The sequence below is a fragment of the Fringilla coelebs genome (genome assembly GCF_963513975.1).
Source record: "Fringilla coelebs genome assembly, chromosome: 27".
In the NCBI taxonomy this organism is placed as follows: Eukaryota; Metazoa; Chordata; class Aves; order Passeriformes; family Fringillidae; genus Fringilla; species Fringilla coelebs.
The window spans coordinates 2936042-2964026 of record NC_140053.1 but is presented as its reverse complement, the minus strand read 5'-3'; the positions used below and the strand labels follow the sequence as shown (position 1 = coordinate 2964026).

General features: G+C 47.4%; 1 protein-coding gene across 3 annotated transcripts; it reads left to right on the top strand.

The window, feature by feature from the left end:
* Positions 1-301: 301 nt before the first annotated feature.
* On the top strand, positions 302-27715 carry ACLY (ATP citrate lyase). Of its 3 annotated transcripts, none has more exons than XM_084222080.1 (29): positions 302-406; positions 5816-5985; positions 7678-7800; positions 8785-8847; positions 9791-9981; positions 10926-11005; positions 11450-11580; positions 13261-13379; positions 13855-13991; positions 14390-14451; positions 14625-14742; positions 15796-15950; positions 17333-17423; positions 17801-17830; positions 19029-19170; positions 21325-21493; positions 21900-22004; positions 22230-22426; positions 22624-22705; positions 23050-23160; positions 23683-23810; positions 24004-24097; positions 24326-24480; positions 24834-24984; positions 25485-25628; positions 25809-25922; positions 26377-26459; positions 26674-26750; positions 26908-27715. In XM_084222080.1, exons 2-29 carry the CDS (start codon positions 5827-5829, stop codon positions 27000-27002), a joined length of 3306 nt encoding a protein of 1101 aa, XP_084078206.1. In that variant the 5' UTR covers positions 302-406; positions 5816-5826; the 3' UTR covers positions 27003-27715. The 3 variants fall into 3 exon arrangements, with proteins under 3 accessions (XP_084078206.1, XP_084078207.1, XP_084078208.1); XM_084222081.1 differs by having other exon boundaries at positions 11450-11584; positions 13265-13379; XM_084222082.1 differs by lacking the exon at positions 17801-17830.
* Positions 27716-27985: the final 270 nt, after the last annotated feature.

Below are 27985 nucleotides of genomic sequence, written 5' to 3'. Positions count from 1 at the left end.
GCACCGCCCGCAGCCGCAGTCGCGGCGCTGGCAAAGGAGCCCCGTTCCCGCCGCCGGTACCGTTGGGCGGTGGGCCTATTGACGTCATTGTCGCCGGTTACGTCAGCAGCGGCGGGTCCGGCGTGGGGGGTCACGGCCGCGGGTGCCGCCGAGGGCGGGGCGAGGGTGCCGGAACTACGACTCCCACAAGGCCGCGCGGCCGCACCCCACCGGCGGCGGCCAATGGGTGCCCGGCGGGCGCTCAGGCAACGCGCACGTGGTAGCGGCGGCGGCCAATGGGGGGCGGCGGCGGCCGTAGCCCGATGGGCCGGGGAGGCCGCGCTCCGCGAACAAAAGGCGGCGGCGGCGGCGCGAGCGGGGCCGGAGCGGCAGCGGAGCGGGGCGGGAGCGGCCGAGCGGGGCCCAGGTGAGTGCTGGGGCTGTTGCAGCGCCGGGCTCCGCCTGGCACGTGGCGGGGCGCCTCCGCCGGTGGCGCCCACGCGTTTGAGGAGGCGGGAGCCGCGCTGGTTCTGACCGGCCGCGGCCCCCACGGCTGGCGGTACGGGCGGGCGAGTCCCGGGAGCGGCCCGCACGCTGCGGGAGCGCCGCGGGCTCGCTCGAGTAGCGGGGGTCCGGATGGAGCCCCTCGCTGCCGCCGGCGGGGCCGGCCCTGACCTTGCGGGAGCTCCGTCAGCGGTGCTGATGCCCCGCTCGGGGCGCGGTGGCCGGGGCGGCTCCGGGGCACGGACAGCGCGGTGGTGACAGCGCGGAGATTATCACGGGGCTGGGAAAGGGTCCGGCTTTATACATTTCCCCCCCCTGCTCTGAGGGGGTCTTAGCCAAAGCGCTTCCCTCCCCTGCCATGAGGAAAATCCTTTCGTGGCCAGCCGGGAGGAGCAGCCCCGCGTCGGGATCGCGCTGTTCCCGTACGAGCGGCTGTGTGTGCACAGCCCGTGTGTCGCTCCCTCCCCAGGACAGTCGGCTGTGTTCCAGCTGTCCTGTTTGCTGCTTGCAAACCTCTCCTGTTTGTCTTGCTGCTTTCGAAATTCTCATCCTGCTCCGCAGACTCTCCCTTCTCTGTCTCTGTTGAACAGTTTGTTGTCCGCAGGCTGAAAACTGAGCTGCACCCTGGCTATCCTGTTTGTAGGTGTTTGTACTTTCTGATCCCTGAGTGGGTTTGGAGCTCAGAGTATCAGCTCTGGAAATGCTGGGGCTGCAGAGCCCCCAAATTCCCTGCTGGGTAGCTGGTCACAGCTGGTGTATGAATTCCATATTTCAGAATGCACTAATCATACATCTTGTTTGATGAAATCCCCACCAGCCCTCTCTGACGGGGTTTATGAAGTGTGGTTTCCAGTGCTGTTACCCAAATCCCTGCATGGGTGTCCTGCATGTGAGACTCTGCAGCTCTCTCCAGGTATCAGGGCTCTTCCAGCACTGTCTAAAGTGGTTCCCAAACAAGGATAGCCACCGTTGGAAGTCCTGCCCAGCCACGGTGGCCAGGGAGCCCTTTACTGCTGCACACTGTGCAAGTGACTTAAGGAGTAAGCTTGTTAAGGAGCCCTAAGGCTGCAGAATAAGATGCTCTTTAAAGATAGGATTCCCAAATTCCCCCCCTGTGGCACCAGGTCTCCAGTAGCCACATGTAACCAGTCCATGGTCTGTGCTCCTCCCTGGCTGTTTCTCTCTGAGATTCTGTGTGTGCAGGGAGCCTCCCCCAGAGCTGGGCATGCAGCACCTGTTTGCATCACCCCACACTGTATTTCCCAACCACAGCTGGGGGACCATGACCTCACGTTGGCTGCAGCTCTCAGCCCTCACCGTGCTCTGATGAAACACACGGGTCTGCCAGGTGGGAGCTGATGTAACTTTTCACGCTGCCATGGGCTGAAAATACTGGCTTGGCTTGAACTGTGTTAATAAATTACCCAGAATGGAGGGGAGAGGCTGCTTTATGGTGTGGGTTTGTTGACACAGCTCTTGGGAGAGTGGGCGTCAAGCCTTCGCTGGAGAGGGAGTCCTTTCCTCCTGGTCTGAAGTGTTGTTCTGGTACAGTTGGAGCAGAGTACAATCCAGATCTCAGAACTCAGCACCACGTTCTGTGTGAACACAGATTGCTGAAGCTGACTTACACCTCTTCTTCTGGTTAGAAGAAAAACAAACTAAATCAATGTCTGTAATACTTTTTCTCCCCTTGCAGAGCAGACCGTGTCACACTGAGCAGCACCACATCCCTGGGAGTCAGGGAGACTCTAGCTGAGTCCTGTGTCAGGAATGCCTCCCTGTTTCTCCATCTGTATTTCCTTTGGATTTTTTGGGTGCACCTTTCAGCTGGTTGCTGATATATTGGGGCAGATCTGTCAGTTGTGTCACAGCAAACACAACATCCAGCTCAAGGACTCTTGCCTGCCTTGCCACCATCCCACTGATTTTTCTCTGTCAATACACTCAGGAAACTGATTTGCATCTATTTGATAGGTGATGTTTTGAGGGAATAAGTGCTGCTGAGCTCCTGAAGATATGATCTAATCCATGTCTCTTACTTGCTAGCAAAGGCTGGAATTCAGCTCTTTTTGAATTGGTATGGGTGATGAGAGGAAGGTCTCCACGGTATTGCAGGGAAGCTGTTGGTGTTGGAGCCTCACTAAATGAACACAATCATTCATGGAAATCTGTGGCACTTGTCCTGCTGACATGAATCTGCCCTTGTGTGTGGTGGGTGCAAGGTCTGGGGCTTGAAATGCTGAGAAAATTGCAGATCAGTCTTGGCTAGTGAATGCTGAACAGAGCAGTGGAAGAGAACATTGTTATCCCACAGCTTGTGTTTTGGGCAGAGAAAAGGACTTTTCCCCTGAGTTTACCTTCAGAGGTGCAGCCTCTGCTCTCCCCAGCACTGCAGGTGCTAAACATGACTGAAAATAAGATTAATTCTGCCAGGTGAGAGTTTGAACCTGTGTCATTCCTGGGGAACTGGGGAGATTCAGTTCCTCTGTAGTGACATGAGCCTGTGCCCTGTTCTGCTTGCTGTTAGCAGAACAGATGCAGTGAGTTAATGGACCTGCTCTGATAAACCTGCATGAGCACACACAGCCAGCAATTGCTGATGCCCTATGGATTATTTTCCTGCTGATCTCTCTTAGCTTAACAGTTCAGCAGACTGAAGCAATTGCTTTGTGCTCTCTGTCCCACGAGAAAGGCAGGGTTAGAACAGTGGAAAAACTGAGTGAGGGGTGTGATTTAAGACTTGCTAATGTTTAGGAGATGTGAAACTCGGGCAGATGAGGTCAGAACAGCCTCATTCCTGCTGTTCTGTTGCCATGACACAAGGATGTTATTTTTCATTGTAAGAATTCTGTAGTTTCCTTTCTTTACCCCAGTAGTGTTACTGCAAAAATGAGGTGATGAAGTTGTGAGGGAAACCAGGGGAGCAGCAGAATGGAGCAACATAAAAAAGACCAGAAATTATTCTGGGAGGGGAATGGCTCAAGTTTAAGGAATCGCATGCTTATCACTTAATCCCACTGAGGTTTTTTTTTTTACAGGACTATTCTTAATAAGAGCTGAGGGATAGCCTGGCTCCAGTGTCCTGCACTTGCAGGGTATTCATTGGCTTAACCAGCATCAGCCTGTGTGGTTTAATTTGTAATTGTGGACTGAAGTTCTGCAGCGCTGTTCAGAGGCTCTGTGACACCCTGGAGAAATGACAAATACTTAGGTTTCTTAAAGAAATATGTTTGCCATTTTCTTTTACCCATCTGCTTCTGCTGCAGTGAGATGTGACATTGTTTCTCTGGGACAGGCCCTGAGCAAATTGTGGAATTGATGGATTTTGTAGGGATTTGAAGGAGGAATATTGTAGCTCCCTCTCAGGCAGAACAAATGGTGGCTGCAGGTATTGTGGGAGCAGGTTTGCTCTCAGAAATAGCTCTGCTTAAAGTACAAATTCCAGTGGAAAGTTTTGGGCTCTGCAGTACAGATGAGGTGTGTGTGTGCAGCTGTCAGGCTGGGCAGTGCTGTGGTGCCTGTGGGGACGTGTCTGTGTGTGCCTGCAGGGTCAGGCTGGGGGGTTGGTTTGGGGTTTGGTGTCCTCTGGCTGTTCACAAGAGATCTCTCTTGTCAGGCCACCTTGGGGCTAATAAACTAACAGGGACTGTTTTCAGTAGGCAGCTGGGGCAAGTTTTCTAGTGGCAGGAATGGGGGTTGAGTCTGATGAAAGATGGGGTGCTGCAGAAACGTTGCCTGATCCTGTTTGGGGATTAAATTGGAAGCTGTGCTGCAATCCTCTTCACGTTTTACATCAGAACTCTTTGTGATTTTTAACCCTGCAGTTCTATGTGATTTTTAACCCTGGAATTGCAGTTGAAAAGATGGCAGTGGCAAGGTTGACTGCTGGTCCTTAAGCACAGTTATCAGCTTTCAGTAGTAGCACTTACTCAGCCTGACCTGTTTGGTTTTGGAAGCTCAGGGAATGCAGCCTGCCTCCTGCTATGGAGTAGGAGTTGGGATGGACCCACCTCCTTCTTTCTGCTCTAGGGAGAAAAGTTCTTTATTTCCAATATGCTAGTTAATAGCTGCCTATTCTGTGTTTGCTAATAGGATATAGGTTATAACCAGAGGGCAGCATAAAAAATAACTGGAATTGGTCAACTGTTTCTCTCTGTGGGTCTGCAGTGGGGTATGTGTTTTGTGAGAGCAGGCAGTCTTAATGAGCAGTTTTAGTATTTGGCTGTCCAGTGCTCAGGTGAAATCTGAACTCCTTTTTTTGTGTTGGTGCCCCTCTGCTTTGCAGCTTTCCCAGAATCCATCCCAAGGGTATTTTTGCTTCCTGCCACACTGGCAGTGCTTGGGGAGGAGTGACATGACCCCAGTCACTCAAAATGCAGGAGGAGCTGCTGCTTGAGCCTCCCTGTCAGCAGTCTGACCCCCCAGACATACCAGACCTGTTGGCTGGTCACAGCACTCAGTTCTGGTGTGTGACACATGCAGACAGGGTCACTGGGATGAAATATTCTTTTAAATAAGTGTTTATGGCAGCTAAAAATAAGTGGATCTTTGACACCTTATCAAAAAGAATAGTTGCACTCTTGAGGCCAGAGATCATTTGCTTACACTAGTTTGGAATATACTGGAAAAGAGAAGAAAACCATCCATAGGAAAGGACAGAATTTAGAATTTTCCTTAAAATAACCAAACCCAAAACCAAAACAAACTGTCTAAACTTATCTTTATTGTTGTCTTGAGCATCTTATTCTGTCAGATGTAAAGTTCTTTCCAAGAAACCTTGTTCTGAAACAAAAAGCAGCGATATAAACCTATTCTAGTTTTGGTAATCCTGGCAGTGTTTTCTTTTTGCTTTAGAAAAGGGATGGGGATTGCTGACATGCCCACAGTCAGGCTTGGCTGGGAATGTGGGATGCCTTAGAGAAGTGAGTAGGAGGGAGGAGATCCCTCCCAGGAAATGCACCAGAAAAAGGTGTTAGGTGGGTTGCACCAGGGGCAATCCTGGGGTGCTGTGACACTGGGGAGAGCTGGGCACTGCCCTGGATGTGAGGGGATGCTCCAGCCTGGGGCTTTGGGAAAGGCTTGGTGGTGGCTGGGACAAGCTGCAGGGATTCTGCCTTTCCCTGCAGACAGGGCTGGATGAAAACAGTGTTCATGGCAGGGGAACAGGGTAGAAGTTTTAAGCCAAGTGAGCAATTCTTGCTTATCAGGGGAGCTTTATGATCTTACATGTAATTGGTTTGCTTTGGGTTTGTGTTGAGCTGAGTGATGCAGAGTTCTTTGCCAGAACAGGGCTCCATTCCTGATTAATTTTTTGGTTTTTTTCCCCATCCAGACTAAGTAGCCATGTCAGCCAAAGCCATCTCTGAGCAGACAGGGAAGGAGTTCTTGTACAAGTACATCTGCACGTCCTCTGCCATCCAGAACCGCTTCAAGTATGCCCGGGTCACGCCAGCCACGGACTGGGCACGGCTCACCCAGGACCACCCCTGGCTCCTGAGCGAGGTAAGGGCAGGGGCAGCAGGATCTGTCCTCCTGCACCACCTGAGCACCGCTCCAGACCCTTCCTGAAGGACCAGTTGAAATATGATTATCTTCGAGTTACGTCTCATAAGCTCTTGGAGTTTTATTTCACCCCCAAGATAGCTCGGCTACCTTAGAAGGCATAAAATCAGCAGGATGGCTTCTGTGGCAGTGTTGGAAACAAAAAGGTTTTAATAAAAGGCAAAATAACAAAACTCTTTACAGATAAAAACCAGTCTAGGTGCAAGAGATTCTTGCTCCTGGTAAAGCACCTCACAATAGCAATTAATTTCTTTGTTCTCTTATTTTTCTAGTAAATTGCCCAAGTAGGACTTTTTAGCTTCTATCCAATTATCTATCCTTAAGTTTAAAGTGAAGTCCCCCAAGTCCTATAAAATGCCTTTTCACCTAATTAAGGAGAGAAACTTCTGGGCTTATTTCCTTTTTGAGGGGACAATGGATAGTTTTGTCACTCCATCAGCAAAGAGCAGGTTCCTATAACCAGTCACTGCTGCAGTCACTCCCAACCCTGATGAAGAAACAAATCTTGCTTCAAGGCTCACTATCACCTCATGGAGGGCTAATTATTCCTTTAAGACTGAAATACAGGAGCAGAGATAGCTGTGAAGCAGTTGCTCATAACTGCACAGAAGGTAAAGGAGATTGATTCAGAGATGTCAGTCCCTATTCTCAAAGCTTTGCTCTCTGAAATGAGGGAGCAAAGTCATTTATCTCTGTATCTCATATCCTCACACTTTCTGTAGAGAAAACATACCCAGAGCTCTTTTTTATTAGCTGTCCAAGCTGGCTCCTTTCCAGTGGTTAATATAATTAAGTCATTGGCTGGAGAACAGGAGTGTCTCATAGTCCTTGACTGACTGACTGATAAAAGCCCTGCACTAATTAGATGTTCCATGCTCAAGTGCCTGAATGAACTGCAGGAGGAGATCAGCAATGCTTCTGAAAGCCTTGCAGGAAGCCAGAAGGGAGCAAGGTTGTTTTTGGGTCTTCTTTAATGCACGTTCTGTAAGGCTGGAAAGGGCTTCAGGTCCAGCAGCAAGACCATGCTCAGTGTCCTTTTACTGCAGCACAGTGTGTTCTGATTCTTAAGTTGTTGAAGTTCCAGGACATATCAGTGGTACAGGAGAATGACACCCAGTTCTAGTTTGGTTCTTTAAAAGGATATTTGCAAGCTAGAGATGTGTGTAAACGAGGAGCAGCTATCCATGGGTATCTTATAAAGAGCCACAGTCAGTTGGCTGAAATGTGCATGACCCTGGCCCTGGCCAGTCTCAAAAGCAAAGTGTAATGACAGCAGGAGCTTTTTTTTATTATTATTTTTGTGAGCAACTGTCTGTGTCTGTCGTGACTTTTATTGGGCTTTTTCATCAGAAAAAAAAAAAAAAAGGCAGAACAAGCTGTCACCTCAGCCTCTGATGTCTGCTCACAGCTGAGTAGAAACAAGGCAGCTTTTCTCAAAGTACAGCATAAGAAAACCCAAACTTTCAGACATATTGTACCAGCAGCTTGATTTGCCAAGATTAAAGGAATTTTGCAAGGATGGGTGCTGTGCAGAACTGATTTAAGTTTTTGCTTCACTATTTGCAGAGAACCACTCTACCAAAATCACTTTCTAATGCTTCTTCCTTTAACTCTCTTGCCCAACCTCTGCAGCGTTTGGTGGTGAAGCCAGATCAGCTCATCAAGAGACGTGGGAAGCTGGGACTGGTTGGGATTAACCTCACCCTGGATCAGGTCAAGGCTTGGCTCAAGCAGCGCCTGGGCCAGGAAACCACGGTGAGTGAGCCACGAAAGAGGCTTCACTTTTGTTCCCAGGACAGGAAAAAAGCTCTAAAATCCTCTCCTGCAGCCAGCCCCTGTGTTTTGGCTGATGATTGTTACTTCAGGCCCTTATTTTAACTCAGTGCTGCTGTGTAATATTTATTTTCCTGGGAATGACAGTGCAGTGCTAATGATAATGAAGTGCCTGCCATGCCTGCTGCTGTGTGTTGGGAGCTGATGGAGTTATGCTGCCTGAAGGAATTTATGCCTTTGGCCCTGCTGGGATTGATTTGGCTCTGGCTCTGAGCTGGTGCAGCAGGAATTGGGAAACAGCAGGAGCAGCACTGTGAGTGCTCCCTGTTGGGAAAACCATGGGTGTGGAAATTACTCCTTTAGCACAACAACAACCATATCAAAAGCAAGGTCTGGGCCACAGACTTGGGACCACTGGTGTCCTCAGAAGCAGGGAGTGTCCCCCAGTGTCTCTTGAGCCTGGAAACATGGGTTTGGAGAACAGGAAAGTGCCTGCACAAAATAGTTCCTGGACACATAAGAAGGGGCTAAAGGATTCTCTTGCTCTTCTGTGCTCCCTGATACCGTTTCCGGATGGACACTACTCTGTGGCCTCTGCTCCTGCCTGTAGCTCAGGAGTTCCTCTCTTCTGAATTTTCCACTACTCCAAGAGCCTCTCAAGCCCTTGTGCCTCACTGTGCTGAGCAGGGCCCAGTGACAGAGCTGTCTCTGGGAGGGGAGAGGAGAGCAGCTGTCCTGGTGTAATTCTGATACCCCTGTGTCCTGTTAGGAATGGGAAAGGTGACTGTGTCCTGTAACCAGATATCCTGAATGCTGTGCTGGACAGGGAGGAGTGGTTTCCCAGCAGGCACAGTGGAGAGAGAGAAATTTTAGAGCAGTGCTGATTAATTCTCAAAGCTTTCCTTATGCTGTCACAAATGTGCTGGACAAGTGTTTATGGGTGTTTATCTTGTTTTCTGTCCCCAGATTGGTAATGCCAAGGGAATCCTGAAGAACTTTCTGATTGAACCTTTTGTCCCTCACAAGCAGGTTAGTACACCATTAAAGGAGGTTTTTAAATCTCTTTGGGCTTGCATGCTTAGCTGGATTGGTACAGTGGAGAAAGCAGAAGTTTGGGAATGTACTGTTGAGCTGACAGTGTTGTTGCACACCCTGGGCAGAAACATCTTCTGTATTTCCATACTGAAATTTTAAGTAGAAAATAAATTCATACACCTTCATATTCCTTATAATTTTTAAGCAGTTTGCCAATGCAGTGAAAACTCCTAAGAGAGTACATCATAGCAAGGCCACTACAAAACAAATAAAACTGCAAAAAGATGGGTCTGCACACTTCTGCACACAGATCTTTTTAATATCACTGTTTCCTTTTCCTGATCCAAATAAAAATGACTGGCAAGTGTTTCTCAGTGTCAGGGCCACTCCAGCACTGCTTCTCCTTGGGTGTAGCTGCTCTGAGAGGCCCTGACGAAGAAGGAATGATGAGGAGGACTCCATTGATATCAGAAGGCTAATTAATTACTTTATTCTGTACTATATTATACTATATTACATCTAAACTGAATCTGCCCAGCACTCAACTCTGCACACACTGCACAGAATCTCGTGACTGTCAGGGACAGTCCTGACACACACACACACACACACACACACACACACACACACCTGGCCCTGGCAGGGCAGGGAGACAAAACACCATCCCTGTGGGTAAACAATCTCCATATTGCCTTCTGCTTTTGCACAAACACAGGCACTGCCATTGAGATAAGAATTGTGTTTTCTTTCTCTGATGTTCAGAGAATGTGAAACCCAGAAATATTCTTGGGAAGATGTGCCTTGCTTTTCCATGTGAAGAGAAATGTGGGGCTACACTTGGGAAGCTTGACTTTGGGCTCAGCTGCCCCAATCCCAGCAGTGGCACAAAAGCCTCTGGATGTCACTGCTAAATGCTTGTCCCTGCTGTGTGGCACAGGAGGAAGAGTTCTATGTGTGCATTTATGCTGCCCGTGAGGGAGACTATGTGCTCTTCCACCACGAAGGGGGTGTGGATGTGGGAGATGTGGATGCCAAGGCTCAGAAGCTGCTCGTGGCAGTGGATGAGAAGCTCAGTGAAGCAGATGTGAAGAAGCATCTCCTGCAGCATGCACCAGCTGACAAGAAGGAGTAAGTAGAGATGCAGTTCTTGGTAGGAGCAGCCATGCAGCAGCTGCTCTCTTTTATCTCAGTGCCACATCCCTCTGTTTTCTTAGCCCTGAAGCTCACTCTCCTGCCCTTCTTGCTGGTCTCCAGAATATGCCATGCATCCTGAATCCAAGCTCTCTGACATTATCTCAGCTGCCTGTAAAACCCAAAAATAAGGTTTCCTAGTGCTGAGCTTTTACTTGGCAGCAGCACTTGTCAGCCTGCTTGGGTCTCAACCTGAGACTGGAGACATGTGCTGAATTCTGATCCTTTGTGCCAGCATAGAAGTTTCTTTTGTTTAGTGAACTGATGATGAGATCTGGCTCTGACTGCTAATTCAGAACTTCCCTTGCTCTGGCCTGATCTCCAAAGTTGTTCTCCTGTTCTTCCTTCTGCAGGCTCATCTGTAGATCTCAAGGCTTCTGCATCTCCCTCAATTAGATGCCCATACCTAGTTAGCTTAATATGAGTCATGATTTTACCAAACATAGCTTCATCCTTGCTGACATTGTGCAGTCCTGAAGGGTGAAGGAGCCTGTCCCTCCACCAGTTCACTGCAGCCTCCTCCCCATCACAGCTAAGGAAGCTCAGATCTGACAAAGATGGGTATCAGCAGAGAGGCAAAGATGTGCTTCTGTCTTGTAGGGAGATAAATCAGACTGCACAGCTCTGACAGTTGTGAGCAACTGTGTCCTCAGCAGAGTTTGGTGGAGGTAATTAAGATGAGTCATCAAGGTCTTCCTTCCCTTGAGTCATCCATCACCCAGGCTCCGTCCAGAGAAGATGAATGAGAAAGAAAGAAAATGATGCCAAGTAGATTTGCAGATTGCCACTCATACCAATGAACAGAGCAGCCTGTACTTAGATTTGGCTGCTTTCATTAATTTGTGTTAATTTTTTTTTCCTTTTTTCTTTTTTTTTTACAGCATCTTAGCCAGCTTCATCTGTGGCCTGTTCAACCTTTATGAAGATCTGTATTTTACATACCTCGAGATCAATCCATTAGGTAATGAAGATTTTGGGAAGCAGAACTTTCTTTTCTGAACTACTGAAATGTGTTCTTGATCCTTCCTTTGGTTCTGTAATTCACAACAGCAGCAGGTGCCATGTGCAGAAGCACAGAAGTGGCAGTGATCTGTCTTTGAGCTGTTTATTCAGTGAATTAAAAATGAGGAAATGAAAAATTTCATTGAAGAGAATGTTAAGGCAGAACTGAAGAGTGTAAAAACTGCACTGTAGGACATAATATCCCCTGAGACAGAGCCTGGACCATGGCCAGTTACTGGTTAATTCCTCAGGGAACTTGCTGGGGCTGGTCAATACTGCCTAGTGCCAGGGGAAACAGCAGCCACCCAATTGTGCAATGATGCCTGTGTGGTACCAGCTGTTGGGGTAAATCTGTGATGTGTCTCTGTACAACCAGAGCTAAGTGTGCTGTTTTTCCCTGCAGTGGTCACCAAGGATGGTGTTTACATCCTTGATCTGGCTGCGAAGATCGATGCCACGGCTGACTACATCTGCAAAGTGAAGTGGGGGGATGTGGAGTTCCCCCCCCCTTTTGGCAGGGAAGCTTACCCTGAGGCAAGTGACAGCTGGAATTCCTTCCCTGTGCCCTGAATTTATCATTGCTTGTATGCCCATGTGTCACTGAAGGGGTGTCTGGGACAGACAGAGGTGATACAGAGACTCCATCAGCAGAAGGCATGAAAAGACAGTTTAAGAACTGTGAATTTCTAATAATATAGAAACAATGGTGGACCTAAGACCTGATTGTCCTTTAGGAATCTTCCCTCACCTATTGGTCAAGAAGGGACAACTCCTCCTTGTAAACATCTCTGACAAACAGAGATTGCCTGCTAGGTGCAGAGATTGAGATAATAATCATTTTAATTCTTTCTCTGAGCTTTCTCACAGCTTCCCAGGAAAATCCTGGGAGGCAGCTGGGTCTCTCTGTGTTCAGAGGATATGTGATTACCACCTCCATGGCATTGCTGTTTCCAATGATGTTGTTGCTGTGTCTCAAGCCTCTGGGCAGTGCTGTCCATGATAACCTGTGCAGGGGTAGCTGTAGTCCTAGGACTGCTCAGAATCACACTCTGAACTGCAGTTGTTTCCCAGCTTTGTTTGGTCAGTTCTTTAATTCAGAATTGACTTTTTTTTTTAATGGAGGCTAATATTTAACTTCCATCAGCTGTGTGCCAGAGCTCTGTGCCCGTGCAGAGCTTCCTTTTGTGGTTCCTGCCCACGTTGCTCCCCTCAGCATCACTATTTTTCTCTTGGAGCAGTGGTTAGTGGGAGCCCTGTAGGAGCTGACATTCCCTCAGTGTGTCAGAGACAGTTCTGAGAGCAGAGCAGCAGCTGTGTGACCATGCTGCATCCAAGGGTGAATCCAGGGAAAATAATCCCCATTTCTGCCACTTATAAGTAAGAAGATGTTAATACACCTATTTTTCCAAAAAGTGAGGACAGTTTACAGTGAGCACTTTATTGTAAAGCTAGCAGTGCCTGTTCCCTCTCCAAATTCCCTGGATCTGTGCTGTAGGAGGCACAAGAACTGCTCCAGACATGTCCCAGCAGCTTCAGAGGCTTTTGGAGGTAGAGCTGTCTCCTTAATTATTCTGTTACTTATTTCAGGGGTCTGTTCTTCTCTCTCCAAAAAGATTTCTGTCCTGACTTTTTCATTTTAATGATTATAATTATGCTTCAGTTGGAAGGTTTTTGTACTGTGGCCAGGAAATCCATTTAGCTGTTCCTTTCCATGTAGCTTGCTGGATGCCAACGCTCAACTCAGTTTGCTCTTAAAAGGATTAGTTCAGTTTTTGTCTCTGAATCATCCCTCTCTGAGTCCCTGGGAAGGTTGTTATGGCAGAGTCTTTGCTGGGAATGTTAATGAACTCTGATGAAGTGCTGCTCAGCAGCCTGGCACACTGGGCTGCAGGGGCACCACGTTGAGCCAAATTACAGCTCTCAGTGATTATGTTCCTGGCTCCAGCACAGCCAGAGTGGTCACCATGGGTGAGATGATTTTTAGATTTCCTCAGGTCTCAGTCTTGGATGAGGCCAAAACAGACTTTACAGTTCTGTTCAGATTTTGTGCCTGTTGTGTGATGGAGGGATGGAGCTGGGCCTCTGTCCCTGACAAATGCTGAGTTTGAAGCTCTGCTGTCCCTGAGGTGTCATCACTTTGTGTGTCCAAATGCACCCTTGGGATGGAGAAGGGAGGTGCAGGAGCAAGCTGAGGTTGTGCTGCTCTCTCTGCAGGAAGCCTACATTGCTGACCTGGATGCCAAGAGTGGGGCCAGCCTGAAGCTTACAATCCTGAACCCCAAGGGCAGGATCTGGACCATGGTGGCTGGTGGTGGTGCCTCAGTGGTGTACAGGTAAAGAAAGAAAGGTTTCCAAAGGGGGGAGGATTTCAAGTGCTGGGAGGACATAATTGCTGCAGCCTCTGGAAAGTAGAGTCTCCTAAAGCCATTTTTCCTGAACTGTGACTGTTTGGGGTCTGTTCAGAATGAAGATGCTGTGCCGATTTTTCACCATGCTATGGAACATAGGGTGAGCTGTGGAATTTAATTTTGCAAGGGTTAGGGTTAATACAGTTTCTTACAGAGATACAGTTCCTTTCTGACTGACAAAGAAACAAGCTGGCTGGAGGCTGTTGAGGGTAATAAGATTGTTGTAGTGGTCACTGAGTTTAATCTTGTCATGCCCCCCAGAGAGCAGCTTTGTTTTCAGCCGACAGCACTGTCCCCCTGTTAAGAGTCCCACTTCCCCAGGGATTTGGAATACTTTAGAAACTTTATAGTGACTCAAATTATAATTAATCTCTTAAATAACTGCTTTTTGTGTTGTTAGTGACACCATTTGTGACCTGGGGGGTGTGAATGAGCTGGCAAACTATGGGGAGTACTCAGGAGCCCCGAGTGAGCAGCAGACCTATGACTATGCTAAAACCATCCTGTCCCTCATGACCCGAGAGAAGCACCCAGAAGGTAAGGGAGATGCTGCAATTCCAAAGCTGTGAACCTGTGAACCTGCAGAAAAACCTGGATACATCTGGGCTGTTACTATGCTTAGCCTTCCCTGGCAGAGCTTTCAATGTACTTCTGCCTTCTGAACAAATCAGGGTTGGATTTCTGTCAGCTCTTGCTTCAAAGAGAGGACTTGTGGTTTTTCATGGGGCCTGAGAGATCCTTATCAAACATTCTTGCTTGGTACAAAGCTCTTATCTTCCACACTCTGCTAAACTCAACTGCTTTAGGGTTTTTTTTTCTACTAAATACAGCTGGTTACTCTGCAACTTTGTTTTACTTTATGGCCTTAACTGCTTCCTGATCTAGGAGTACTCTGTGCTTGAGATGGATTTACTTACCTGTGTTTCTTCCCTCAGGGAAGATCCTGATTATTGGAGGCAGCATTGCAAACTTCACCAATGTAGCAGCCACCTTTAAAGTAAGTGACCAGTCTCAAACACCAGCAAAGAAACAGTTGTCAGCCTGCAGCCCTTCTTCCCAATTCCATCTTTGGCTGAGGCTCATAGTCCATCTTTTCCAGGAGTTTCTGAGATGATGGGACAGGGTAAATGCCTGGCTGCCTGGGTCACCTGTCCTGTGTGTTTCTTTTAGGGCATTGTGAGAGCAATTAAGGATTACCAAGGCCCTCTGAAGGAGCATGAGGTGAGGATCTTTGTACGAAGAGGAGGCCCCAACTACCAGGAAGGGCTGCGTGTCATGGGAGAAGTTGGTAAGGACCAAGCTTGTCCTTGAGTTGTGTTTTTGCATCTTGTTTCTTCCACTGGCTTTCTGTGGGGGTTTCAGTTCAGTTTCTCTGGCTTTGGATTGAAGGCACTTGAGACAGTAGTTCATGTTCAGACTCAAGTGTTTATTATTTCTTATCAGTAAAACAGTCTCACTGCTGTGAGTTGGGCAGCTTTTCATTAGAAGGCACAAAATGGCCAACAATCTCTTGGTACAAGGTCTTTTAACACTAAACTATCCAATTAAGAAATTACACCTGGATTATTTTCCCTTTTAACCCAATAACTGATCCCAATGGGGACTTTTCTGCCCAATTACAAAATGCCACCCAAACCCATGAAGAAGAAGAAGCATGAAGAAGAAACCCAGGATGACACCCTGTGCCCTCCATCTTGCTGCCATCCACTGCACACTAAAAATCCTAAACCCTCAATTTCTCACCCAGTGACACACCCACACTGCTCTCTATAATCTATTTCACACTTTTGTGGATTCCAGTCTATCTTGAAGTCTGGGAAACTTTCTCCAGGAATGAGGGCCAAAGTCAGGGCTCCCCTGGGGTTCAGGGCACCCCAAAGCAGACAAGAAATATTCCCTGGATGCCCTGGGTTTCCAGAGCTTTCTTGCAGAGGATCAGTAATAGGACATCACACCATGATCAGTATGATCAAGTGAACGCAGTTTATTGCAAAAAGCAAGCTATATTTATACTGTTTTCTATTGTTCATACCTCAAGCTAATGCGTGATTGGTTAAATCTTTCTACACATGCATTTTAATCTTTCAGGTAATTTTTATTAGTCTTTCTTGTTCATGTCTCACTGTGGTTTTCTTGTCTGCCTTTGCATCCTGAACTGTCTGCTGAGCATGTTCTTTTCCTTTCATGTCCTTCAAGGGCATGGTGACCTTACTCAGTTTCTATGAAGGCTGGATTGTGCATATTTGCACATGTTGTCCTGCAAAAAAAAACCTCTCAACACTTCCTCAAGGAGTAAAGGCTTTCCCCTGAGGATGCTGACTGCTCTTGTCTACTTCCACAGGGAAGACCACGGGGATCCCCATCCACGTGTTTGGCACAGAGACCCACATGACAGCCATCGTGGGCATGGCCCTGGGCCACCGGCCCATCCCCAACCAGCCCCCGGCTGCAGCCCACACTGCCAACTTCCTGCTCAACGCCAGCGGCAGCCCCTCGGTGAGCTCTCCCCTGGGGGACAGGGGACAGGGGCAGGGGCCTCCCCAAGGCAGGCTGGAAAGGCATTTTGGCCCCTAGTGTACTTGTAGGGTGGTTTAGGAGCTCCTCCCCATGGTGAAAGGGACAGGGTGTGGAGCCTCCTAAAGGCAGCTACTCATCCAAACAGGCTGGAAAGGCATTTTGGCCACTAGTGTACTTGTAGGGTGGTTTAGGAAAACAAGTATGGCTCTACTGGGGCAGTTTAGAGGCCACCCCAATGCCCATCTCACTTGTGCACAAAATGTGTCCTCTCAAGTTCCTCCTCAGCACCAGCAGCAGCCCCTTGGTGAGCTCTCTCCCCATGGTGACAGGGCACAAGGTGAGGAGCCTCCCAAAGGCAGGCTGGAAAGGCATTTTGGCCCCTAGTGTACTTGTAGGGTGGTTTAGGAGCTCCTCCCCATGGTGAAAGGGACAGGGTGAGGAGCCTCCCGAAGGCAGCTGCCCATCCAAACAGGCTGGAAAGGCATTTTGGCCACTAGTGTACTTGTAGGGTGGTTTAGGAAAACAAACTCCACCAGCAGAGCCATGTTTATCAGGAGAAGCCCCCCCAGTGTCACTCTTGCACAAAATGTGTCCTCTCAAGTTCCTCCTCAGCAGCAGCCCCTTGGTGAGCTCCCTCCCCACAGTGACAGGGGACAGGGTCAGGAGCCTCCCAAAGGCAGCCTGGAAAGGCATTTTGGCCACTAGTGTACTTGTAGGATGGTTTAGGAAAACAGACATGGCTCTGCTGGTGTGGTTTATCAGGAGAGACCACCCCAATCTCACTCGTGCACAGAATGTGGCCTCAAAGCTGGCAGTGTGACTGTTGAACCTACTGGGTGTTGTGAGGGTTTCTAGGACAAGGTGAGAGATGAGAATTTGACTCCATTTCAGAAGGCTGATTTATTATTTTATAATATTATAGTATATTCAAAGAAAATTATATACTAAAGAAGAGGGTACATCAGAAGGCTGGAAAAGAATGATAATAAAAACCTGTGACTGACCAGAGTCCTAACACACCTGGACTGGGGCTGGTTATTAAGTCAACACAATTCACATGGAACTAATCAAAGATACACTTATTAGTAAATAACTTCTAAACTACATTTCAAAGCAATTAAATAATTATTTACATTTCTCTTCTGAGGCTTCTCAGGAGAAAAATCCTGGCAAAGGGATTTTTCATAACATATCACAGTTACAACTGGATCATTCAGTTTTCTGTTGCTTGACTGAAAACTCATTTTCTTTGGTTTTATTTGTAGTATACCAGTGTAGCCAAAGCAAGGCCACCTCCTCCTCTGTGTTCAGGCCATACCTGGAGCACTGTCCCTCACTGACTTGGCTTCTGAATCTTTCAGACTCCAGCACCAAGCAGAACTGCCTCCTTCTCTGAGTCCAAACCAGATGGCATTGCTCCAGCTAAGAAGGCAAAACCAGCAGCACCTCTCGGTAAGTTCAGCCCTGGGAGTGCTGCTGGCAGTGCTCTGCTGTTCCCAAAGGCAGGATGGACAAATGCTGCTTTTCCTGGATGTAAAGGGAAGCAGTTCTGTGGTACCTGCCTGTCTTTGTGCTGAGTGCAGGGAAGGGGTTTAGCAGCTCACCTGTGCCATGAGCTCATACACACAGCAAGTCAGGGTTGCCCTGATCTGGGATGTTCAGGAACAGCACAAGGAGAGGAAGTACAGTGAAAGGGCTCCAGTCTCTTGTTTTTTGACAAGAGCAAACCCAAAAGCCCTGAGTGCTGTGGAGAGGACAGGAGGGCTGCTGCAGCACCTGCAGCAGTCAGCTCTGTCATAACATTGCATGAGTGATTCTCTCTTCAACAGATTCAATCCCAGCCTCGAGACCTGGTTCAGGTAGGACCTGTGTGACCTGCTGAATGTGCCTGGCCTGGCTGGCAGCTGACTTTTTTTAGCTCTTAGTTTTGTTGCTGTTTTATCTCTCCAAAAGTTTGCTGTGTTGTCTGGTCCTTTCCTCCTGCCCAGCATATTTAGCTGTCACCATGTGGACTTCTCATCTGTTTTATCAAGTGCAGATCACCTCTGCCTCTGCACAAATACTTCCTGTTTCTGGGGGAGAGAGGGCCAGATCTCGAATTTCGTTTTTTCTCCCTTCCCCCACACAACCATCACAGAGAAGAACAGCCTGAGGCATAGTGAAAAGCTCTTTGCTTTCCAAAAGGAGGAGTGACCAATAACTGATGTCTTATTTCAAAGGGAAACAAAGTAGTGCAGGGGCACTGGTTATCAGGTTTGGAAAGCACAGAAAAGTCACAAATTAACTAAATGTTGCCTTAACAGTCCAGCAAACCATTAAAGCTTGTGCTCTGTGAAGTTATTTTTTAGGGACTTTAAAACTCTGTTGGGTTCTGTGCTGTGTGAGAATTAACTGCTGAGCTGGAGGCAAAGTAGAGCTTCAAGCTTCCTCCCTTATCATGAGAAGGGACAGTAGAAAGGGAATTCTTGAATTGTTGCTCTCAGACAAACATCATTGCCCCTCTGGGTCTGCATTTTGGTGTTCCTGGGAGCACTCATGGTACCCCCTTGCAGGCACCTGCAAGATAAACAGAATTTTCAGTTCCCTAATAACAAGTCATGTTGCATGAATCTGAACTCTGAGTGTGCAGGGCTGGAGGGCAAGGACTGGTTTTTTGTTGAAGCCAGAGGAACAGTGTCCTGTTTAATCCCTAATGCTGTTTACCTTTGATCCAAATCCAGGAAGAACTCGTACAGAATAGAGAAAGGATAAAGACAGAAGGCTGAAAGATACTAATGAAAATCTTGTGACTCTCTCTTCAGAGTCTGACACACCTTGACCATGATTGTTTATTAAGTAAAGACAATTCACATCAAATTAATGAAACAACTAACTGTTGGATAAACAATCCTCAAACCACATTCCAAAGCAGCAAAACACAGGAGAAACAAATCAGATAATTATTATTTTCATTTTTCTCTGAGGCTTCTCAACTTCCCAGGAGAAAATCTTAGGCAAAGAGATTTTTCAGAAAATATGATGGTGACAGATTGGGTCTTTTCCCTTCTTCCTGAGCAGGTAAAGCCACAACCCTGTTCAGCCGTCACACCAAGGCCATCGTGTGGGGGATGCAGACCAGGGCTGTCCAAGGAATGCTGGATTTTGATTATGTTTGCTCCAGGGATGAGCCCTCAGTGGCTGCTATGGTTTATCCCTTCACGTAAGTACCTGTGACTGTGTCACACTTCCACTGCCCTCCAGCTCTTCTGTGACCTTCCTCCTCTCTCAGTCTCTGTGGTTCTTTAGTGGGGCTCTGCCCTGGTCTCCATCCCTGCTGGAACACCTTCTCCTCTGCTCCCTTCCACCCCTGGATTGGCTTTGTAGGCTTCTTTCTTAAACCATTGATTTTAGGCTGTGCTGTTGAAACAGCTTAGTGTCCACCACAGAACTAAAGTTGCACTTTTAAAAAGATCTCTATGGTATTTGCAGGGGTCCCCAGGATGAGATGAGACATGAGTGAATCTGACTCCATGTTCCTAAAAGGCTGATTTATTATTTTATGTTATTATATTATATTAGAGAATGCTAGACTAAAGCTATACTAAAGAATAGAGAAAGGCTTAACAGGAAGGATAATGAGTGAATCTTGTGACTGACTCCTCAGAGTCCAACACAGCTGCTGATGATTGGTCATTAAGTAAAACCAATTCACATGACACCAATCAAACATGCACCTGTTGGTAAACAATTCCAAAGCAGCAAAACAGGGAGAAGCAAATGAGATAATACTGTTTTTTTTCTCTGAGGCTTCTCATCTTCCCAGGAGAAGAAATCCTGGCAAAGGGATTTTTCAGAAAATATGACAGTGACAGATGTCCAAATTCTGTTCTTCACTCAGTGAGTAAGGCAGGTTTGGCTACCTGGGCTTTCTTTCCAGCCCCCTGGCTCAGCAAAGGCAGGCAGGCTGTGTAAGGCTTCTTCTTCTGAGCTGCTGTTGGCTGTGTTCTTGTCTAAGGCACCTTGATCTGTGCCTGCAGCAGCAGGAATTACCCCTCCAAATATTATCCAGAATCATAGCAGCTCTGCTGACATACCAAAGAAGATATGTAGCCAAACAAAATTTAAAAAAATAAAATCTTGTTCCTATTCTTTCCAATAGCAGCGGGGATTTCTTAGCAGGCAGGAAGCCTGTGGATCCTTTGGTGGGATAGAGAGTTCCCTTGTGGTGTTTACCCTCTTTTACCCATCCCTACAGGGATGAGAAGGGCTATTGGGTGTGCATGAGCTGTTTTATTGCTCCTCCTCAGTGTGGGGCTCTCCCTGTGGGACAGGGCAAGCAGAAAGAAGGGAAACAGCAGCTGTTGCTTCCAGTGCAGTGAGATGGGAGCCCAGAGCCAGGCAGGAGCTTTGGTTCATTGCTGTGGTATTTACAGACATCCTGGAGAGCTGATGTCTAATCAGCCTCTGTCCTGCAGAGAATTTCTCCTCTTGACAATTAAGACCTTGTACTGTTATTCTGCAGCTCTGATGGTAATTGCAGCTCTGTAATAACTTCTCAGCAAGTGCAAACCTCGGGGTGCTGAGTGCAGGCACCCCCATATCCATCTGTGAGTGGCAGCCTCTGGCAGTGCTGCACTTGATTAAGGAGGAAAAAGCAATAGGGTTTGAAGTTAAAGGCTACCTGTAATTATCTGATTCTGCTTGACCTTTTGGAGGGAGCCAGGCTAGCAAAACCTGGAATGTTCTGTCACGAATGCACTGGTATGGCAGCACAGCCAGTATCCACACACTCAAATAACTGCTCAGTCAGACTTCACTGCAGTTCCAGTCTGCATCTACTGACTGTGTGTAAATCCCAACAGTGAGACCTTCCCAGGTGCTTCCCCTCCGTGCCTGTGGGATGGGCAGCATCCCCCTGTAGCAGGACTGGGAAGCTGACTGGCCCTCCCATGGCTGTCCTGGCTGCTCACTACAGATACTGGTTTGCTGTTCCCTCAGTCCAGTGTTAGCCCAGCCCAGTGACACAGCTTTGCATGCCTCTCATTCATTACTCTTTCTGTGCCTCATTCTGTCTTCCAGCTTGGAGTAGAGTTAAGGCTCTGGTAACTTCACTGTGGGAGAGCTTATTCATCCTGCTGGATGCCTCTGTCCCCATTAGCCCGTCTCCTTCCATATGCTGCTCTGTCCTATTCTCTGAAGAACCTTCTGCTGTCATATGGTCCCTCCCCAGACACGCTCACGTGCTCGTGAGTGTCTCAGTCAGTCTCAGGGACTGAGAATATGGGGTTTGTAAACTCCTCTGTCTGCATGCACTGTGTCCCTTTGCCTTTCCAGCAGCCTTCAGGTCAGGGCTTTCCCATTTTCTCTTCCACAGAGGTGACCACAGGCAGAAGTTCTACTGGGGCCACAAAGAAATCCTGATCCCAGTCTACAAGAACATGTCAGATGCCATGAGGAAGCACCCAGAGGTGGATGTTCTCATCAACTTTGCATCCCTGCGCTCTGCCTATGACAGCACTGTTGAAACCATGAATTACCCTCAGGTGAGTGCAGGATCCAGAAGAAGCCCAAATGAAGAAAGAAGACCCTGTCAGCAGGGTACTGGTGTTTCTTAAACCATGGTGGCATTAGCAAATTGTCTTGGTTTTCTGAGTTAGCAGATAACCCCCAATTCTAACCCTTCACAGAATGCTGGGGGTCCCTGGCAAATCCTAATGCTAGACTTGCAATTTGTTTAAGAGGATCTTGGTGCTTCTGGATTAGCAGTAACTGCTTCAGGCTGACTATAATACACTGCTGCTCTGACCAGAGCATTGAGCCTGTTGTGAAGATCATGGCAGCCTGCAGATTCATCTTCCTGGCTGAGAGTGCACAGAGTGACCTCCCAGGGCCCTGACAAGGGGCAGCTCTGTGGGGTAACAATGATTTTCTTTCTCTTACCACTGGCAGATCCGCACCATTGCCATTATTGCCGAGGGCATTCCGGAGGCCCTGACACGCAAACTGATCAAGACAGCTGATAAAAAGGGAGTCACCATCATTGGGCCTGCAACTGTAAGTACTGATGGCCACCTTCTCCTGTCTTTCTTAACCTTCAGATCAGCTTTCTGCAGTGGATCAAGTGTAGCCTACAATGCACTTTGTCTTTACTCACAGGAAATGCATGCCAGTCTCTCATCTTAAAGTCTTTGCCATCCTCCCTTCTCTATGGAATTGCTGCCTTACACAAATGCTCCTCAGTTTGATGATTTTAAAGGGCTTTACACCTTTCTCTTATAGGTTGGTGGGATCAAGCCAGGTTGCTTTAAAATAGGCAACACAGGAGGCATGCTGGATAACATCTTGGCATCGAAGCTGTACCGCCCTGGCAGCGTGGCCTACGTGTCCCGCTCTGGAGGGATGTCCAACGAGCTCAACAACATCATTTCCCGCACCACTGACGGGGTCTACGAGGGGGTGGCCATTGGAGGAGACAGGTATGAGTTGGCACCTTCAGCAGGCACTGGTTTTCAAGTTGGTCAACAGAGAAATTGTTGGTAATTTGGAGAAGGAAGAGTGTTGCTGCTCGTAATTCAGGCTGCAAGAGAAGAGCAGGTTGGGTGTTAGGTTTTTGGGGATTTTTTTAGAAAAGTATAATAAATAAATTTCTATACTTTCTCCTGGTTGCACACAGATATCCTGGTTCGACTTTTATGGATCATGTCTTGCGTTATCAGGATACTCCAGGAGTGAAGATGATTGTAGTACTGGGGGAGGTGAGTGAGACCACTTAACTCTCTGAGAAATACCTGTGTGTGGTTTTTGTTTTGGGAGCATCTGACCTGGTTGCAAGGATGCTAAATAGCAGCTTCTACTGTTCTTGAATGTTCCAAATTTTATTTCTTGCTGCTTTTGTCAAAAGAAATTGAATGTATTCCACAGGCAAGCATAGTCTTCCCATTTAAAATAAATAAAAGAAACAGAAAAATCAGGGGGTTTTGTTCTGAGACATCAGCCATTATTCTGTGAAAAAGGAGAAAAACTTGCAGCAATGCTTCTGTGTGTGTCTTGGAGCTGGTTTTATCAAAAGTGCAGCTTGGAACTCTCTCTCTCCCTGCAGATTGGAGGCACAGAAGAGTACAAGATCTGCAGGGGTGTTAAAGAGGGCCGGATCACCAAGCCAGTGGTGTGCTGGTGCATTGGTACCTGTGCCACCATGTTCTCCTCAGAGGTACATGTAAAAATGGGGGCAAATGCATAAAATAGGAATATATCCACAACAGGAAATAAAACACAACTTCAGTCATTGTACCTAAACCTTCCAGAACTGGCAGTAGTAACTTTAATGTGCAAAAGTTTATAAATACAAATGATAAAGATGTCTTGTGCTTCAGTAGTTCTCTCACAGGAAATTTCCAGGGGATTCTGCTTACTTGTGAAGGGACCCCAAAGATGCCAGGGAAAGCAGCAAATTCCCATAGCTACCTGTTTCTGGAGTGGGGATGGCAAAGATCTGTGTTAAGCAGCTCTGAAGTGGAGCAGTTTAGGGAGGCACAAAGTGAATGAGACTGGAGGGATTCCAGATCAGAACATCCCTGTGATTGCCCTGTTGGCTCTGACTGCAACCAGGAGTTTTGGTAGTCCAGAGGAGACAGATGTGCAGCCACTGGTGTTCCCAGTCAGGGCTCTGTTCTCTTGCACTCTCTGCAGGTAACAATCTGTATTCCTTAGTGCTCTCTTTTCCTGTTTGTAGGTGCAGTTTGGCCATGCAGGAGCTTGTGCCAACCAGGCCTCTGAAACTGCTGTAGCAAAGAATAAAGCCTTAAAGGAAGCTGGAGTGTTTGTTCCCCGGAGTTTTGATGAGCTGGGAGAAGTCATTCAGTAAGTCACACTCACAGGGCACCTTCAGCAGTGGACAAAAGCTCTCAGGACACTAATTCTGGCCTGATAGAGAATATATTTCTGCTTAAGTAAAGCAGATTCTACTTATTGTGGGGTTTTAAGGTCTAAGGGGTTTTAATCTCTCCTGGATCTCTTAGAAGGACCAAAGTTACTGAATGGATTCTCTCCCTAGGTCTGTGTACCAGGATCTTGTGGCCAAAAGAGTGATTGAACCAGCTGAGGAAGTGCCTCCTCCAACTGTGCCAATGGATTACTCCTGGGCAAGGGTGAGCTGTGCTGCTTTTGGGTTTCTTGGAATCAGACAGGGCACTGGCTGTGATTCCGGACGCCATGCTGGTGTTATACCTTGTGCTTTGCACTGTTACTTGTGAGCTGTGCTGATTTTAGGCTGTGGAAGCTGCTCTGAGATGTTGCTATTTGCCCTCTCTGCCTTGTGCTGCCCCTCTCTGCTGGTGTGGGGTGTTTAACATCCTGTCTTTACCCTGCAATTCCAGGAGCTGGGGCTGATCCGCAAACCGGCTTCCTTCATGACCAGCATCTGTGACGAGCGAGGGCAGGAGCTGATCTATGCTGGGATGCCCATCACTGAGGTCTTCAAAGAGGAGATGGGAATTGGAGGAGTTCTAGGCCTGCTCTGGTTTCAGAGGAGGTGAGGTGGTTCTTGTGAAAGCTTGCAGATTCTTTGGACTTTTGCTTGTTTATTAATAGACTTTTAAGCTAAAAAAGTAATTCCAGGATTCCTTTGTGTGAAGGTAGATTCACTGGAATGCCATCTCTGTATTTCCTCCATGACACTCTATCAGCATTTTGGGTTGCACACAGTGTTTTAATTTCAGGATGAAGTTTTCCATGAGTCTTCTGGTGCATTGAGGAAACTTCTGTATTCTAAGCCTGATTCACACTCTGTGACTACTTGTGTCACCTCAGCTCTGGAGAGGCTGGGGACTTTACAAACATTTGCATTTGTGTTCTGTCCCTGACTGATGTGGTGTCTGTGCCCAGGTTACCCAGGTACGCCTGCCAGTTCATTGAGATGTGCCTGATGGTGACAGCAGACCATGGGCCAGCTGTGTCTGGAGCCCACAACACCATTGTCTGTGCCAGGGCTGGCAAAGATCTGGTTTCAAGCCTCACTTCAGGCCTTCTTACTATTGTGAGTACCTGATATTCAGGAGGTTTAGCTTTGTTTCTCATTACTCTTCTAGGTTTTATTACTGCTAATTTTTGGATTAGCTGCAGAGTCACAGAGTGGTGGTGTCTGTCCACTCAAACTTTGAATTTCAACTCTAATATGTTGGTTTTGGTTTCAAATCTGGTCCATTTTTCCAGTAAATTGGACTAGTGTGTCTCCTTTGAGTCTGGAAATACTTTGTAGCGGCCAAATTGCTGTCAGTGTTGACTCTGGTGCCTGAACTCTGACAAGAGTTGTTAAACAGACATGGGATCGAATTTTCCCCCCCGTTGTCTCTAGCAGAGATGCACCGGCTCCAAATTAGCATTCATGTGAGAGATAAGCAAATGTTTTCTCTCAGGTGCCTGCCCAACTCTAATGTCATGAATGCCAGAGACAGGAGGGTGGATGGCAGAGATAATCTTGGGTTTGTATCTTAATTGTGGAGTCCTTTGATGTAATTGCCTTTGTTCTGCACCCAGGGTGACCGGTTTGGGGGAGCACTTGATGCTGCAGCCAAAATGTTCAGCAAAGCTTTTGACAGTGGGATTATCCCCATGGAATTTGTGAATAAGATGAAGAAAGAAGGGAAGCTGATCATGGGCATTGGACACCGAGTGAAATCCGTAAGCAAACTGCATTAGGACAAACTTGAGGGATTTTTAGGGATGGGTGGAGGAAGAGTGAAAGCAAAGAAAAGAAAATCAGCAAGTTCCAGAGGCAGCTATTGACCAAATTCTCCTAAATCTACAAAGAGTTTCAGTAAGAGGCAACATCACTGACTGTAATGTGCTCTGAACTTGCAGATAAACAACCCTGACATGAGAGTTCAGATTCTCAAGGACTATGTGAAACAGCATTTCCCAGCCACTCCGCTGCTGGACTACGCACTCGAAGTAGAAAAAATCACGACTTCCAAGGTGAAGGGCACCAGCTCTGAACTGCTGTGGGCACTGGTTCTCTTGGGAGGGAGAGTGACTGGGCCTCAGCTGTATTTTCAGCACAGTACTTCATAAATTGTTGCTGTGGATTGTGTCTGGGGCAGGGTTGAAGCCAAGTACAGCTGTAATTTGGGAAGGCTGAAGGCATTTGGCTATCAGGAAAATGCTGAACAAGCCAAACCATCATCTGTGTGGCCACTGTCCACAGAGGCACTGCTGGGTGTAAATCCCAGGCTGTTGGCACATGGCAGGGAACCTCTGGGGGCTGATCCAAGGGACCCCTTGTTCTGGGTTAATTTTCCAGCATTCCCATTTGGTGTAGCTCTTGGTGTGTCCCCAGCTACAGGCAGCCCTTAAATCACCAGTGGAAGATGCCAGGTGAACACCATTTGCACTGTTGACATCTTTATTGCATGTGTTTTATTTCCTGCAGAAACCAAACCTTATCCTGAATGTAGATGGCTTTATTGGAGTGGCCTTTGTTGATGTGCTCAGGAATTGTGGCTCTTTCACACGGTGAGTGAGGGGAAGCTGTTCTTTCACCATAGTCCCATGAAGCTGCACTGCCAGCTCCTGAGAGGCAGAATTCCATGACATGGGAAGGAAACAGCCTGCCCTGGCTTTTGGGGCAGTAAGCTGTCAGAGGAATTTGTGTCTTCTGGCACTAGAGCAGGTGGCAGCCCATCTGAGATTGATTACCAGGAGCCATTTCTTTCCCTTTGTTTTGCAGGGAAGAAGCAGATGAATATATTGATATAGGAGCTCTCAATGGCATCTTTGTGCTGGGCAGGAGTATGGGATTCATTGGTGAGTTTACCACATCCTCCCTGCCCCTTCCCTCCTGGGGCCGCCCTGCCTGAGGAACACCAGGCAAATCTGAAGCCCAGGGGGATTCAGAAATCCAGCTCAAGGCAAAGACTGAAGGAGGGATGGGGATTTTTAGCATAAACCCCTCTCCTTTCAGGACACTACCTGGACCAGAAGAGGTTGAAGCAGGGTCTGTACCGTCACCCCTGGGATGACATATCCTACGTCCTACCGGAGCACATGACCATGTGAGAGGCTGCTGGTGCCTTGGAGTGCACCAGGACAGAAAGCTGGCCAGGGACAGCCACAGTGGGACTGTGATGTGTAAAGATGATTATTGGGACAGAGACGTCGAGCTGCCTGGTCAAACTGTGCAAAATGACTGTTTTATAAGGATAGAAACTTACTCTAATAAAACCAAAACTTGTGCTATTCCCTCTGTTACCTGCTGTATTTAATACCGTCTCTCACACTTCTATTTTTTTTCTATTCTCATTTCATTTTGTTTCCAGAAGTGATTTAGGGTTTGGGGGGTAGAGTTTGGCTCATAGGTATGCCTTACTGAACTCTAGTAACAAGCTGTACCTTTCCCATGAGGGGAATGTGCCTGTCATTCCCATAAGCCATCACTTTGGAATTCTTTTTTTTCTTTTTGTTGTTGTTGTCTGTTGTTTTTCAATTTGTTTACCATGTTCTTATCCTTGGTCTGACTGTACCTGAATCCTGGGACCACTGCTAAAGTATAACCAATGTTACTCAAGCTGGTGTAGTAATTTAAAGTGTAAAGTTGTAACATACTGCTGTGAAAACTGTGAAATCCCTGTACTCCAGTGTCTGTATTTATGCAAACCTCTCCTTTCTGACTGCTGCTCTGTGCACTGTCACTCATGTAATCTGCAGCTGCAAAAATATCTCAGTAATAATTTCAGTGTCCTCCTTGTCTGTGTACTGTAACCAAATGCAAATAAATACACATTACTAATTTATTCTTTTTCCATGTGTGACTTCTGTGAGTTGTCCCTAAACAGTGTCCAAGGGGCTGTGTGACAAGTTGTCATTTAACAAAACAACCTTCAAAGCAATTACTCCTCAGGCTCTGTTTCAGGCGATTTAAAAGAGGAGAAATAAAAATCAAGCTGCATACAGACTTCACCTTGGGTGAAAAAAGGTCAGAAAGATAAAACTTTAGTTGAGAATAAACAGAAGGACACAAGCTAGTTCTGATAGCATCACAC

Bases quoted from the DNA above. Each gene is read 5' to 3' on its own strand.
- ACLY (XM_084222080.1), top strand. From the start codon at position 5,827: ATGTCAGCCAAAGCCATCTCTGAGCAGACAGGGAAGGAGTTCTTGTAC. The intron at 11,581-13,260 runs GCAAGTGACAGC...CTCTCTCTGCAG, and splicing joins GCAGGGAAGCTTACCCTGAG to GAAGCCTACATTGCTGACCT. The intron at 23,811-24,003 runs GTAAGTCACACT...TTCTCTCCCTAG, and splicing joins GAGCTGGGAGAAGTCATTCA to GTCTGTGTACCAGGATCTTG.